This window comes from Melanaphis sacchari, unplaced genomic scaffold (genome assembly GCF_002803265.2).
Source record: "Melanaphis sacchari strain LSU unplaced genomic scaffold, SCAv2.0 Contig1_pilon_pilon, whole genome shotgun sequence".
Taxonomy (NCBI): Eukaryota; Metazoa; Arthropoda; class Insecta; order Hemiptera; family Aphididae; genus Melanaphis; species Melanaphis sacchari.
Window position 1 is genome coordinate 7,242,773 of NW_020270976.1, and position 16,400 is coordinate 7,259,172.

A 16,400-nucleotide genomic window follows, 5' to 3' on the forward strand; every position below is an offset into this window, starting at 1 on the left:
AAACAATGATATTAATAAAAATATATAGTCTATATTATTTACAAATAAACTATTATTTTTTCATCATAATTGATCAAACCTAGTATAGGCGTGATTGCATTTTACATATAGATATTAGATGTTTATTGCTTAGACAAGATAAAATAAAAAATAATGATTTTTATTATAGCCGATGTGACTGCTAATAATTCAGACAACCGTATCATATTTCCTACTTGCAAAGTATGATATGCTATTTGTTTTTGGTAGAATATGTATTAAAATTATGTATGTCATCTGCTTATAGAAACATCAAAGTTAATCCTGGAGATGTAATAGATATTTCAAAATTCCTAAAGACGAGAAAATTGTATCTAGTTATTGAAACTATTTAAGAAATGGTAATTTCATGTTGGTAATATACTAATAAGTAATAACTCAGAAACATACTAATCTGTATTTTATAAATCACTATATTTTAAAAGGACATATCAGCCATCAGCACATTTATTTACTCTCTCTGGTTCACGTGTAACATAGACAATATTATGCAATAATACAAAATTATTTTTCTTAATTTATTTTATTAATCTAAGTAATCACTCTACTAAAACTATAGATAAAAATATTTTTGGATATTAGAGTTCTAAGTATTTTTCTGCCTCATAAGAATTATGACAGACACTCATGAAGAAAAAAAACATCTTAGAATCAATACGTTCATTGCTCCACTCGGAATGTAATTTGTTAGGTTTATTATATAAAATATGTTGATGAATAACATGGATGAATTTTAGCAAATAATTACTTTATTGCTTAAAATTTTTAAAACATAATACACAAATATTTTTATTTTATAAATGTATAAATATTAAATGATATAATACTATCATGATAAATAGTAATATTAATGAATAACAATAAAATAAAAATAATGTATATTATTTTAATTTGAAATTCAGCCATTCAAATGTGTTTTAAACAAGTATTAAAATCTTTCTGGAATTTTTTCAATAATCTGAATAACTTGACCTAGACAAGACCTTTAATCGTGTCTGTGGCCTAGGTAGAGTAATACTATATTACTCTATGGTCTGTGGTCCTAACAGCGTGATGCAAATACAGTGTAAATTCTTAATGATCGTGGTCCATTCTAATATCACCGTAGAACAGTAAGTGATATCACGAATTAAATTTATTCTGTGATAATGATTTGGCGACTGCGCTGATTAAACGAACGATATTATTATATAGAATAGCTATTATACAATTACCTATAAATATTATTTTTGATTTTGATAAAAAATCAAGTGTCAATAGTGTCATCATTTTTAAACATGTCGAAGTGAGTGTCCGGTGTTCGTCTCTTTATTCTAAATAGTTTCTCGAACCACGCAACATCCAAAGGCATGGCGATTGTTTTTGGCCTGCCGAAATTGTGTAGCCGACACGTTACACTCTGCTTGCTGAATAACCATTACAAGGTGAGTCCCGAGTAAAGTCTACCGATTCTCCGTACTTACCAATGGGTCGCACGGCCCGCCGCCGCTGTAAACCCACGTCTGACCGCCCTTCCACCGGCTATCAGTTCGAAGTCGTCTCGTTGACTACGTGGATGAAGTCTCACGGATGGAAGCCTACTTGCCGGTTAGCGCCTGCCTGTTTTGCCGATACCGGACGAGGGCTTATGGCGGCCCAAAATATCGACGCAGGACAACCACTAGCCATTGTACCTGGTCGTCTGGTGATCACTGTCGACTCTGTGTCTGTGTCGCCGTTTGGCAAACATTTCACCACTGTATACAAGACACAACAAGTGTTAGCCACGTACTTGATGTTTGAACGACACAAAGGATCTGAATCATTTTGGCATAACTATATTGTCTCGTTGCCTACAATCCTGTCAAATTCAGCGTACTGCCCTGCTGAACATTTGCCCAAAGACCTATCGAATAAAGTACTAGACCATCAAAACATTATATTGACAACTTTCAATCAAATCATGTATGAAATGTCTTCTATTGTTTGTCCACACTGTTTAGACACTTGCAAAAATATATTTACATTTGAAGTCTATAAATGGGCATGGTCAATCGTTAATACTAGAGCTGTTTATATGAGTCCAGACTGTAGCTTAAAGAATAAAATAAAATTGTCAGATGTCAACAATCTAGCACTCGCACCATATATTGATATGTTTAACCATTCTCCTTTGGCTTGTGTTCGGGCTACAGTTAATCATTTAAATGGTGCATATACTATCATAACAGAAAAATTATTTAAAAAACATTCTGAAGTGTTTATTAATTACGGACCACATTCCAACACTAAATTATTTTTAGAATATGGGTTCATTGTTCCATCAAATCCACAAGATTCTGTTCATTTGTCAGCTAATGAAATTATTTCAATAACGGGCAAAGGTTTAAATAAAAATCGAATGGAAAAACTTAAAACTTATGATTTATTAGAAGGTCATTATTGTACATCTGAAGGCTTGTCTTGGTCAACAAGAGTTTTAACATACCTATTAATTTATTCTGATCGATTTAATGATGAAGAATTAAAAAACCGAGTGTTTGCAAATTTATTTGATCAAAGTGAGGTTGAAGCTGTATCTAAAATTGGAGCTATTATCATTAAAACAAAGCTAGAAGAGATAAAACATTGGGAATCAAATATGTTGACCATATTAGAAAACAATCAGGCTGAGAAGTCGACTGGTTTTGTGGTTGCTACAGAGCTGGTAAAGGAGAATCGGAGATTACTTGAAAAATGTTTACAATCATTAAATGTTAAATAATAATCTATTAAACATAATCTGTTGGAAATAAATATATGTTAAGGTAAATTGTTGATTTTTTTTTATAGTTTGTTTTTTGGTCTATTTCAGAGATGGCAAAATGTTATGCATAACTGTTCAAAAAAAAGTTCATTCATAAGAATTTTTTAGATTTTACAAAAAAAAAAATCATCAAATTAAATAACACACAGAAAAAATAAAATCTAACCAAAACTTTTTATTTAATACACAGATATGGAAAGGTTCACCATCCTTAGACTATTGAACGAATAATATTAAAATGTTCATTAAATAAAATAAAATTAATCCTATAAATATAATATGAGTACCTAAAATGTACATATTTCAATATCTACCTATTTAAAGTCAAAAGTTAAATATTGACTATTCTTTTTACATTGAACAGACATAAATTGAGAATTATTATATTGTATGAATTTCGTAATACTTTTATTTTCGTTTTTACAAAGTTTAATTTTGATTTAAATACCTTAGTTAAATAATTTGTATAAAATCATATTAGTTACTAAATTGTACTTACAGGCTATAATAGCTAAAGATAAATTAAATGTGTATTTGTATGTAATAATTTATTGAATCTGGTGGTTAATTATTATTTCCTTTATTAATTATATTTCTTTAAAACATAATTAGATATACACACATCTTAAAAATAATAAATTTAAATAAAATAAAATTGATATAGGTAAAAATATAAATGAGTTTAATAGGGATATTATTAAATACAGTTTTATTTCTTATCATAACAGTATAATTTACATAATATTTAAAATATTTAATTAAAATCAGAATTTTTTTTTTCGATTAACAATTTGTACAATTCTACTAATAATATTTATAATATAGTAATATATAACATTTGTAAATAATGTATTATAAATGTAGACAACATAGATAAATTGAATTTATTTTATTTAGGTAACTTAGTAATATTTAATAATGTGCATAAATAATAAATAACATTTATATTCAAACAAAGCATATACCTATATGCAACAAATTATTATATAGAGTATTATTTTACTATAATTACTATAAATGATGAACCAATAAATATTTATGTGTATAAAACCAAATGTTTTTTTTAAAAATTATAGTTAAAAAGTGTACTAATTGATAGACAATCAATTCAATATTATAAAAAAAAATGTTTGCAAGATGTAATACATTTTCCAAATTATTTAAAAGTATTATATTGTAATAATTTTTTCAGGCTATTTCTACTTATACTGTACATCATAACAATGTCCTCTGCAATCGCCATAAAAAGATGCGAATTCCAAACAGACTAGAAACACTTCCAACATGTTATCATATTGGTGGGGCTCATGTTAAAGAGAATTTGCCCGTAATAGAACCCAATACTATTACAGGCAAAGATATGATCTTGGGTATGTTGCAGTACATTTGGCCAAAGGTTGGTTTTCATGTTAATTAGTAGTTTATTAAAATATATCTGTAAAATATTAAATAAATGTATAGGATGACAAGACTATTCGTAAACGAGTAACGTTGTCACTCGGATTATTGGCTGCCGCCAAAATGTTAAACGTATCTGTCCCATTCATACTTAAATATGCAATAGATGATCTCAATGAAAAACTTGGTACTAATGGGGATGCATTGTTAACTATGGATTCAGCACCTGAAACTGTATTAACTGTTGCAGCGACATTATTGATATCGTGTGAGTATGAGTAAGTTTCAAGTAGGTTATAAGTATGACTTGATATCTTAAATATATATTATAATTGGCATAATTGTGAGAGAACATTTTTCTCCGTTAAGAATTTTTGGAAAGGGTATCAATTTAGACATACTAACAATAGAAATCTTTAAAACTTTTAAAATATAGAAAGAATACAATACACTTGTAGAATAAACATATGTTTTCCTCAAATTATTGTACCAGGTTCATTTATTTTATGTTTTTCCTGTTGTATATATTATTGTCAGCATTATCACATTATTTGAATTTCAAAAAAAACCCAATAATATTATTTCATGAATTATCATTACATACAGGATTATCTTCACATTTTTTTCAAACAAGTTATAGCATCTCTATTAATGAACTCTTATGTAATTAATATTATTTATCAATATGGGTATCTATAATTTATTTTTGTGCCATAAGCAATACCATATTTTAAGACTTGTGTAAGAATAAGAACTATTTTTTTAAGTTTTGATTTTGTTAAATGAATAATTTTGTCCCTACTCCCTCTTCCCAATTTTTTATCTAATTATATACCACTGGATATTATAGGTACTAAATAGATTTTAAAGTCTGCAAATTTATTTAATATTTCTAAATGGTTTATTGAAAAAAAAAAAACTATGAAATAAATATTTAAAATTTTATTTTACAGAAATTAATTATTTTATTTGTTAACCCATCAAATTAACACCTTGTTTCTTGACTCTTGTTATTATTTATTTGTAAGTAAAACACAAATTAATATGCACTAAAAATCATTAAAATATTTTATATTACACGCAGTCAAAACTAAAAACAATGGCAATAAATAATATTTATAAATTCTTAATTTTAGTAGATACCAAATAGTTTAAGTATTCATCTTTATATACAATAAAACCAAAGAACCCATTTTATTATTTATAGATTTTTATTAGAAACTATTTATAAACGAATAAAATAGGATTTTTTAATATTTAATGACTAATATTTATTTGTTTATAAAAATATAATTATTTACCCTAGTATAAAAAAAAATAAAATATAATTCATTTTATTTCATCAATTGCAAATAAATTATAGCTAGTGAATGTCTGCAGTGTATTCTGTATACAAAAATGCTAATAATTTAATTTTTCTTGAATATTTAACAACATATAAATATCATTTTTTTAATGATTTTTAATTAGTATCATTTGTAATCCTGTAAAAATTATTATTTTTATAAACAAAAATCTAAAAATATGAATAAGAAAAAAATCTCATCTTTTAAAAAACATACTTTTCTCATAAATAAACTATTAAAATATTTTTAAATTGATTCCAATTTTAATAGTTACATTTGCAAATAATCTTTGTAAGTTAAATCAATATAATATTTAACTTTAAAACATAACTATTGCCTTACAATAATAATATTAAATTCAATAAATAAAAAACAATTCTAATGATCTGTTAACTTTTTAGATGGTGTTTGTAGAACTGCTGCTTCTGGTATGAATGAACTACGAAATGCTGTATTTGCTAGTGTGGCACAACAATCCATAAGAAAAATTGCCAGAAATGTTTTCTTACATCTTCACAATTTAGATCTTCGTTTTCATTTGTCTAGACAAACTGGTGCATTATCCAAGGTATGGTTTTATACTGCTATTAGTATTTGATAAAAAAAAGACTTAATAATAACAATTTTTAAAGGATTACATTTTTTTTATAGTCGATTATGTTAAAATTTAAAAATAAAAATATCTTGTGTAGTATTTAATGGTATTTTTTAGTATTATTGTTTATTTTCATTTTAAATGTTTAGTTTTGTCTTAGAAAATTAATGGAGTTGGATGTAGTATATTTTAAAGTGTAATATGCATGAAATTCGTTACTGATTTACAAATTTTGGTTTGGTTATGGCTTATACCATTATTTATGAAATCTATAAAAATATTTTTCTAATATTTAGTGTTAGTAACTATATCAATTCAATTTTATTAATTTCTTATAACTTGTTTTGAATAATTTATTTATTATTTTTTAGGTTATTGATCGTGGAAGCAGGGGAATAAATTTTGTACTTACTGCTATGGTATTTAATATTGTACCTACTATATTTGAATTGGCATTAGTTAGCACTATTTTGGTATGTTTATATAATTATAAATTTAACGAATTTGTTATAGTCTTTATTATATTTTTAGGGACTAAATTGTGGTTATAAATTTGCTGCTTTATCCTTTGGTTGTGTATCCATTTATACAGCTTATACATTATTAGTAACCCAATGGAGAACAAAATTCCGAATTTTTATGAATCAAGCCGAAAATGAAGCTGGAAATAAAGCTATGGACTCATTAATAAATTATGAAACTGTTAAGGTATAAGTTGAATGATTAAATCATTAATTATTTTAACTCATTAAAAAAAATTATTAATTAGTTTCAAATAATAATTTGCGCTAAGTTGTTGCATCTAATACTTAATCATAGATTTTATTTTGGTAGCTAATTTTTGGTCATCAATTCCAAACATTCTTAATTTAATTCTTTTTCTGATATTGTATGGTATTTAATGATCTTCTAAAAGAGCAATAGTGACAATTTGTGGATTCCCTAGTGGCATTCCTATCTGCTCATTTGAACTTTAAACACATATTAATTTAAAAATAATTAACTACTCATTCAAAATTTAGTATTCATATTACATAATCATTCTACATCTAAAATCTAAGTTTAAATTTTATGTAAGCAATCAAAGAGGTAAAAATTAAAAAATAAGTGTCCATAATGAAAAATAATATAAATATAATAATAAAATATACATTTTTTAAGTAGTGTAATTGTTATTTTTAATTACTTTAAATCTGTTAAAAAATATTAATTGTTTTCAAAATAATGGATCTTGAATTTAGATAAAGATTTTACATTCATTGAAAGTAACTTAAATGGAACTAGATATACTAAAAATTGATTCATAATGTATTTAGATTAAAAGAATAATAATTAAATTTTATAAAGTAATTACTAACAATTATAAAATTATAAATAATTATTTTGCTTTTAACATAGATATGTTTTTGGGATGAATACAACTTTTTTTTTTTTACTTATTATTCGTAACACTATATTTTTAAATCTGTTAATATAGTGAATGAATACACATCATTCTTGGTGGTGATCTAAACATAAATTTAAAATTTAACTGTGATCATGAATAATTTATAACTAAAAGGCATATCTATGATTCTTTATTTTTTTTTTACCGAGGAATATTATTTAGTAACATGCTACTACTATAATTACTTTTTTTATGTAATATTTTACATTTAAAGTCATATTATCAAAAAATTGTATTAAAAACATATTTTTATGACTGATTTTTGTATAAATAAATTGTCTAAGAATATTTTTTGTTTAAAGGAAATTGTAAACTGTCTTGGTATAATTACATAATCATATTTAATTCACTTTTATTTCTTTTTAGTATTTTTATTAATTTTTTTAAATTTGTCTATAAATATTAATAAAAGTTTTAGGTTATTTTCTTTGTATTTTACTCATTTTATACTTCATATGTCTGAATTTCAAAACTACATTACCTAATATTTTAAAATGTAAGTGAAATTAATTTCATTATTAATTTTCTACAAAATATTATTTATACATTTATAACTAAAAATAATATTTCATAAATGATAAACAGACATTATTGCATTAGTATATTAACAAAAAATTTTATTTTTTATTTATATATAATAAATAAGATGTTTCTAAATTAATTTCTATCTATATCTATAAATAAGTTTTACACTAAAAACTAATAATCAAGAGTTATACAGTATACTTTAGATTCAGTTTATCATTTATTTGTACATTGTTTATTTGTCAAGAGATAAATAATTTAAATGGAATAATTCCAATTTAATATGAATCTATTAGTAGATAGTTACTTAATTGACATAGTATTACTTGAGAAATCGAATAATATTTTAATTTTATGTAAAATTGTAATTGTATCCTAATGTTTCACATTTTACCCTTTTTAATTAGTTAAGCTTTAAAAACATTCAAATATTTCTTTTTCTCAATTATAGTATTTCAATAATGAACTGTATGAAGCTAACAGATATGATCGTGTCTTACAAAAATTTGAGCTGGCTTCACTTAAGACTAGTTCAAGTTTAGCCCTTTTAAATTTTGGTCAAAATGCCATTTTCAGCGTAACAATGAGCGCAGCCATGATATTAGCTGCAAAACAAATAGTCGAAGGTAAAATAAATGAATTAGATTTTTTTTAACTGGTTTTATGTTGTATATATAATTTAAAAATAATAATAGCTCAAATCAACTTTAGGTAACATGACAATTGGTGATCTGGCAATGGTGAATGGTCTCCTTTTCCAGCTGGCTATGCCACTGGGGTTCCTAGGATCTGTTTACCGTGAAGTGCGACAAGCATTGCTCGACATGCAGTCCATGTTTGCGATTATGGCATGCGACCCGTCTGTTAAGGTATTTACTACACAATGCAATTTTTAATCAATATAAACACTTATTAAATTGATCCAAATTTTAAATATTTTTAACACTTAATTTTTAAAAAATTAATCACATTTTTATAGTTTCCTATGTTTTTAATTTTATAAGCTAATGCATATTACTATTTTCCAAATATTCTGTTCAAGTTAAGAAACATAATTGGCTGCAGTCAGACAACGCCCGTTTGTTTATTCCTATTTCCTACCAAGTTTACATCTGTAATCTTACCATGTATAGTGACCATGCTCTTGCGCAGTGGTCGGCCGCCAACTACGTTTCTTAACTTGAACAGAGTATAAATAATTGCTTTATTAATAAGCATTTAACATTTAGAATAGTTTTTTATTTTGTAAATACAATGGTAAATCTGTTGTTACTTCAGTCCTCTTATTAAAACTCAGTATTTAGATACAGTCATACAGATATATAAACATATTTTTTTTAAGTATCTAAGTAAAGATACAGGTATCTTAAGAGTTGTTAATAATAACTAAATATAAAAAAGATAACGAATAACATCTATCAATATAATCAATAATAAATTGAACTGATATATTATGGTATTAAATATTAATTGAATTTTATTAAAATATTTAAACTTTAAAAGTATCTAGATCCTTTGTTATACTTGTGTTTTATAATTTATTTTTATCAATCCTAACTAGAACCGAACTAATGCTGTCCCCTTGTCAATCAGTAAAGAAAATGCATCCATCGAATTCCGAAATGTCAACTTTGGATATCAAGACGGCAAACCTATTTTGAATGACTTGTCCTTTATCGTTCCACCTGGCAAGAAAGTTGCAATCATTGGAGGTTCCGGTAGTGGGTGAGCATATTAGACGAATATCATCAGAAGTGTTATCTATGCATTGGTAACATGGGTGTTCTCATAAAATATACTGACACTATTTTTCTAAATTTTACTAAAGTATAAAAGCAAAACTTAGTTTTCAGTATTTATCTATGTATAAATGTATATTTTTTTAGTTCATAGTTTTTTTAATCATAATTTTTTTATTTAATATGTCGATAGAAATTTTGTCATATTAAAAACATTATTTTGGAGTTAAATAACTAAACATTTAAGTTTTTGACTATGGAAAAATGTTACTTAGAAGTTAGAACCTTTGAATAAAATGTTTACAAAATATTTTATTATTATCAAATGCAACAATTTTCAAGTCCTTAATAATAATAACAATATTTTATCTATATTAATAATTATATATATTACAACCAGACCTGTGAATTTTAATGTACTATATTATATACTGTTAATAATAAACATTAAATGGTGTCAATACATGGACATTTCAGGAAATCAACAATAATCAGATTGCTGTTCAGGTTTTTCGAACCGACGTCGGGCGAGATACTCATTGGAGGCAAGAACATCAAGGATGTTGATATTGATAGTCTTCGGAAGTGCATGGCTGTAGTTCCTCAGGTATAGTTAATTATTACAATAAAAAACATCTTACACGTCGTAAGGTATTGATCAGTAATATCGTTTTAAGTAAGCCTATTCTTGTAGATAATTTTTATTTTTATGTTGCAGTATCTCTGCAATGAACATCTTACATTTACTTATGTGTATCAGAGAGAATGTGTTTAGAAATTGTTTAGATTATCTCCGGGGTGAAAAATAATAATAATATTATTTTGTTTTATTCGTCTTTGTAGGATTCGGTTTTATTTCACGACACGATCATGTACAACCTCCACTACGGCGACATGAGTAAGTCCGAGTCCGAAGTCGTCGAGGCGGCCAAGCTCGCGGAACTTCACAACTCTGTGTCGAAGCTTCCCGATGGATATTTGACCCAAGTGGGTGAACGAGGCTTAATGATATCTGGCGGTGAAAAGCAACGGGTGTCTATTGCCAGAGCAATACTCAAAGACAGTCCTATTCTGATATTTGACGAAGCGACGTCGTCTTTAGACTCGATAACCGAACAGGTATATGTATAATATTATTATAACAACGCGTCTCATGCGGAATATTGGTTTCTTATACAATTATTATTAAAATCATATCGTTATGTCGGACATGTTTACCTTAAACAATTTAACTAGAGATTTATTTTACTCTTGATCTTCTATTCCATTCCACCAAATACTCGGACAAAGCGAAACGTCATGAATACCCAAATTTAATATTGTTAACGAGATTCGATAAAGTATATGACAAACATATCAACTACTTTTATATGTATTCATATAAATATAATATAATTAAATAATTTATTGTACGAACTACTTTTACAGTTGTAATAGTTTTGCATATTTCAGAAACTAGTTAAAGACCATACCGTACGATACTAAAGTTATGTATATTTTTAAGCCACTAATTAAATAAAATAATTATACTTTTAGTAGATAACATAAATTTAAAAAAAAAAATAATAAAATAAACATTCCCTGTTGTGTATCTACATGAATCATAATTAAATGACCTTGCGCATTATGCTATAGTGCTATACATATAATACTAATTCTCAGAATAGTATTTTTGTTCGCAGGCATATAGAGTAAACTCTAAACGCATAATTTTATTTAAATAATATATATTTATATAATATGCTCTATGTCTACATTCGTACGACAACCGTCAACCAGATGTAGTTACGACTTTACGATCCAAGTCGGCTGCAGTAGGATGCGTTAGTATAATATATTAATAATGTTATAGTTATAAATATGTAAAAAATAAAATAAAAATTACTTGTTTTGCGGAGTGCAGTAAATTTACATAAAAACGATTTATAATATAGTCATAAAAAACATACTTCAACTTGTTTATATGTAGGTGCAGCCAAATAAATAATAAAAAATATAATAAAGATATTATGTGCATGCAGGCGCCAAAGGCATCGTTTATTTTACAATTATTTCACGGCCTGTATCGATCTTAAAATCGAATAGAAAATCCACAGGAAATCATCACATTATCAACACATTTATATTAAGAATCGGGATAATGGCACTAATCTCTGAATATTGAGGTCTGTGTTAATAAACCTGTATATTTTACATAGTAACATGTTCTTATAACCAGTGGTGGCTCTAGATTTTGCAGTAACTGGTACCAAATAATTTCGCTAGTCCTTGTTTCAACGAGTAATTATTAAATAAAATAATACAAGTATAAAAGTTATAATATGTTATACCCCATGCCCATACATAAAATAATAAAATAATATTTTCGGCCGCAGGTAGATCGCCCAGCTGGGTATCGATTTACAGCACGCGATGACACGCAATTACTATTTTTATTTTTTTACATAAAAAAAAACACCGGGCAAGTGAAGAGACAAAGTATTACACTGGACGTAATGACAGATAACTAGACATTCAAACATTGCAATCGACTTTATCCTTTTTTTTTCACAAACAAAAAAGTGCTGGTCAAGAAATTTTTCCAGCAAATACCGATTTCTAAACATCAAAACACCACTCCCGACTTACTCCTCGAACGAGTGTCCGGTAATACGATTTTAACTTGACCTACTCCAAAGTGCCAAAAGCAGTTTGCAAAGTTGCAAACATCGGTATCGAGTTACACCAGTTGGCAGTTACACTAACTTCTAGTTGTAATAATAAAATAATAATAATTTTATTTAAAATGTATTAGTTTAGAGTAAATTGATCATTTGGATTTAATTGAAGAAAATTTGATGGTATATTGTATCAGTTTCCTAGGTATAGTTTCAAACTTAATAAAATTAAATGGCTTAATTTGAATTTTTCTCTGTGTTCATGTATTGTTTTAATTGCTCTAAAATATATATTTAATTTTTAACGTAGTGATATACGTGGTTGACTTACTGAAGAGTAATTTTAAGCCATAAAAAATCCACTAGTCTGTTTTGTGTGTTTAATTCTTATTCAATTTATTTCGTTTGAGATAATACTTGGTTTTCAAGATTCCAAGATTTTTCTTTTAATTGTTTTATTTGTTTGACTACTTCATAATATGTTTTGCCAGAGAAATAGTGTTTTGTTTGAATTGTTTTTTTACGTTGAAATATCAATGAATAATATTTCGAGTGATAATACAGACAATATAGCTATAGCCTATAGAGCTTGTTTGATTTGTTGATCTGTAATTTGCAATATATCCAAATTCAAAATATGTTTTTTATTTTTTTTCGCTCCCTCCAGTTTATTTTGAACTTGTGTTAATTATATCATAAGGATTACATTTTTATTTAAACTCATACGTAAGCAGAGCGAGTTATTTAAATTAATAGATTTTATGAATACCTTATTTGTTTATAGATTTAATAGCCAGTAATATAGCAGTTGCTTTAACTGATTTTACATGTTTGTAAATTTGTATAAGTTTATAACTTATCAATTTGGTATTATCTATTATAAGTAGTCGGTAGATATTAATAAACATCTATTACTCAGTTAGTATAATTAATAGTTATATTTTACAAGAACATATTATGTTTATAATAACGTTAAAAATATTTATTGCTTAGTGTTTCATTATAATTAGTAAAAAATAGTCATGTCAAATTCTTTAAAAAAAAATTAATGATAAAAACCAAATATAATAAAATAAATTTTATAAAATCTTAAAACTAGTTATTTTTATTATTATAGTAATATTACCTATCGGTCAGCCGGGCAGGAGTTATGGTTTTCTCTGTTTTTTTATTTTTAGTTCTATCTCGTTAATATTAATATAGTAATCGATTATAGTTTATATTATATCTTGTCGTTTATTTTATAATTTCTTATTTATAGAACATACTTAAGGCGTTGCGACGAGCCACCAAGGACAAGACTAGTGTGTGCATTGCCCATCGACTGTCGACCATTAAAGATGCTGACGACATATTGATATTGCGCAACGGGAAAATCGTTGAACGCGGCAGTCACCAATGGCTGATGGACAATGGTGCATCCGAGTATTCCGAGATGTGGAACATTCAACAAGACATTTTTACATCGAAGAACCCGTAAACTATAGCGACAATCTATATTATGATATATATATATATATATTATTAGTTTCGTTTTTATTCACATGGCATTTACATCGAAAGTCACGTTTCCGCGTTTGTCGTACTTACATTGAATTATGCTATTTTTGTACAAATTATTGTTATTATGTCCACGGTTAAGAGATGTCAGGCTATACCAAGTTACAATTATTATGTGTAAGCTCCAGCTAAATGTCGCAAGTGACGGCATTTTTCGATGTTAATGAAAAAATATGTAGATAGATGCCTGCAGTTATCTGTTATATAGCTCGGTAACTTATATAATATGAGAATAACATTATATAATCGTACCCGCTGTACATTATTTGTTTTCTTAATAAATTTAATTGTTTTTTTTTTCGGAACACCTTTGGTTTTATTTCAAAAAAGTTCTAGTCTGTGGTGCGGTTAGAAGGTGGGAGAAGACAGGAGAAAGTATTTATGTGAAATAATAAACTTTATGTCTATTTGCTAAAGATAAACTTACAATAAAATAGTGAAAAAAATATTGTTGGTATAAAAATTTATGGCTAATACCTATTTAGTATGAATATTGGTTTCAAATATTATGTAGAAATATTTATATTGACAAGTATTAAAGTGTATTATATTTGATATTTTGTTTATATAGGCTGCCCCATTTTTTTAAATTACTTAAAGCAAGTTGTTTACTCTGCTGCTATCAGCTTGTTTTATTTTGAATTTTAAATGAATATAAGTTCAATTGCTTATAAATAACAATGCCTACTAGCTATTATACTTGATGTTTCTCGGGTAAGAATGTATAATTTTTATATACAATTAATCAATCATAATACAATATTTAAATTAAACACAGGTTGATTGTCAAATGTCAATGATTAATTATTGCATAAGAAAAACGATTCTGCAGTACAAAAATGAATCTGTTAACCAATATTACCAAGTACCTATAAATGCTATTAAAAAGCACTAAATATGCATTTATCTGATTAAAATATAGAAAAGTACAGTAAAATCCATAATTTAAATACTTAAAAAAATTAAACGAATTTAATGTACATTTTTATTATAATGTACTTCTCTTAAAATAATTTAAATTATAGATGATATAAATACTACCTATGTTCGTAAGTTATTAAAGTAACTTTAATAAATAAATAACACTAAACACTTTTCTTCAATGAAATTCTTCTTTTTATAGTTTATAGTTAAAATAGCTAAATAAATTTATACATTGTTTTAAATAAAAGATGGAAATAATCATATAAAATACGAGTACATATAGTGAAAACTGAAATCTACCAAAAGTAATGTACATATATTTTAATTGACAAATTTTTAAATTATACCATAAATTATAATTGTTCACCGAAAATACTCAGAAAAATTATAAAAATATGCACTATTAATTTTTAAATTTTTTTTCGTATTGTCTTGAAACTAATTTCTAGTTAACTTAGCTAGCTATATATATGTATATATATCTAACATGAAACATCCCAGTTATCCCACAAAAAACATGCTGATGTATGGATGACTTGAATGGCGATGTTTGTTAGTCAACACAGATCATCAGTAATTTCATTACCCTGAGGGTAAGCTGTCATCTATATACTTTGTGAACTTATTTTTATTTGCATGCTTGTAAACTGTACACATGCATAATACGGTTAATACATTGAAGGTGTTATTAGTAATAATAATCTAATAAATGATAACATAATATAGATAGTAAACCTACAAATGTTAACTATATAGTCTATAACAGTGGTTCTCAACCTGCAGGGGTACGCGAGATGATCTCAAGGGGTGTACGTAAAAAAATTAACTAATAGCGGAATTTGTTTATTTAAAACGATTTTCGTTTCAAAAATATTCATTATATTATTATGTTATTAAAAATTAAAACTTAACCGTCAATTTATCTAATTGATATGATAGTATAGAATGTAACATAGAATTGTCTTTTTTATTTAAATATTTTAAAAGTAGTTATGTGAAAAAGTTAAAAATTTTAATGAGGGTACAATCTAGCAAAATATTAAACTTAGGGGTACCGTACAAAAAAAGGTTGAGAACCGCTGGTCTATAATATAGTTATGCAAATCTATAAATATTTAATATATATGTTGTACTTATAAATGATATACTATACATACTAAATGAAACCATTATAATGTCTGATTTAAAAAAAATCAGTTATTATTTAAAAATTCAATTAAATATGCTCTTTGATTTTCATCTAAATTGGAAACATTAGTCATGAAAAAAATACAAATTAGATATAGAAAACCTGTGAAAACTTTATCAATTATTCGGACCCCATTTCGAGTTGACCATTAAAAATAGACTTTACTATGCTTAGCTAGACCGTTATTATAAGACCG

The 16,400-nt window shown here is 26.1% G+C and overlaps 1 protein-coding gene across 2 annotated transcripts; it reads left to right on the top strand.

Annotated features, from left to right (window-relative positions):
• The first annotated feature begins 1,367 nt into the window (after positions 1-1,367).
• LOC112593087 (ATP-binding cassette sub-family B member 7, mitochondrial) lies at positions 1,368-14,508 on the top strand. Of its 2 annotated transcripts, none has more exons than XM_025337348.1 (12): positions 1,368-1,463; positions 4,017-4,220; positions 4,286-4,490; positions 5,970-6,136; positions 6,535-6,636; positions 6,695-6,871; positions 8,587-8,761; positions 8,847-9,004; positions 9,697-9,860; positions 10,352-10,481; positions 10,718-10,993; positions 13,793-14,508. In XM_025337348.1, exons 1-12 carry the CDS (start codon positions 1,389-1,391, stop codon positions 14,009-14,011), a joined length of 2,052 nt encoding a protein of 683 aa, XP_025193133.1. In that variant the 5' UTR covers positions 1,368-1,388; the 3' UTR covers positions 14,012-14,508. The 2 variants fall into 2 exon arrangements, with proteins under 2 accessions (XP_025193133.1, XP_025193132.1); XM_025337347.1 differs by lacking the exon at positions 1,368-1,463 and adding an exon at positions 2,793-2,825 and having other exon boundaries at positions 13,793-14,507.
• Positions 14,509-16,400: the final 1,892 nt, after the last annotated feature.

Bases quoted from the DNA above. Each gene is read 5' to 3' on its own strand.
- LOC112593087 (XM_025337348.1), top strand. From the start codon at position 1,389: ATGGCGATTGTTTTTGGCCTGCCGAAATTGTGTAGCCGACACGTTACA. The intron at 4,221-4,285 runs GTTGGTTTTCAT...ATAAATGTATAG, and splicing joins TGCAGTACATTTGGCCAAAG to GATGACAAGACTATTCGTAA. The intron at 10,482-10,717 runs GTATAGTTAATT...TCGTCTTTGTAG, and splicing joins GCATGGCTGTAGTTCCTCAG to GATTCGGTTTTATTTCACGA.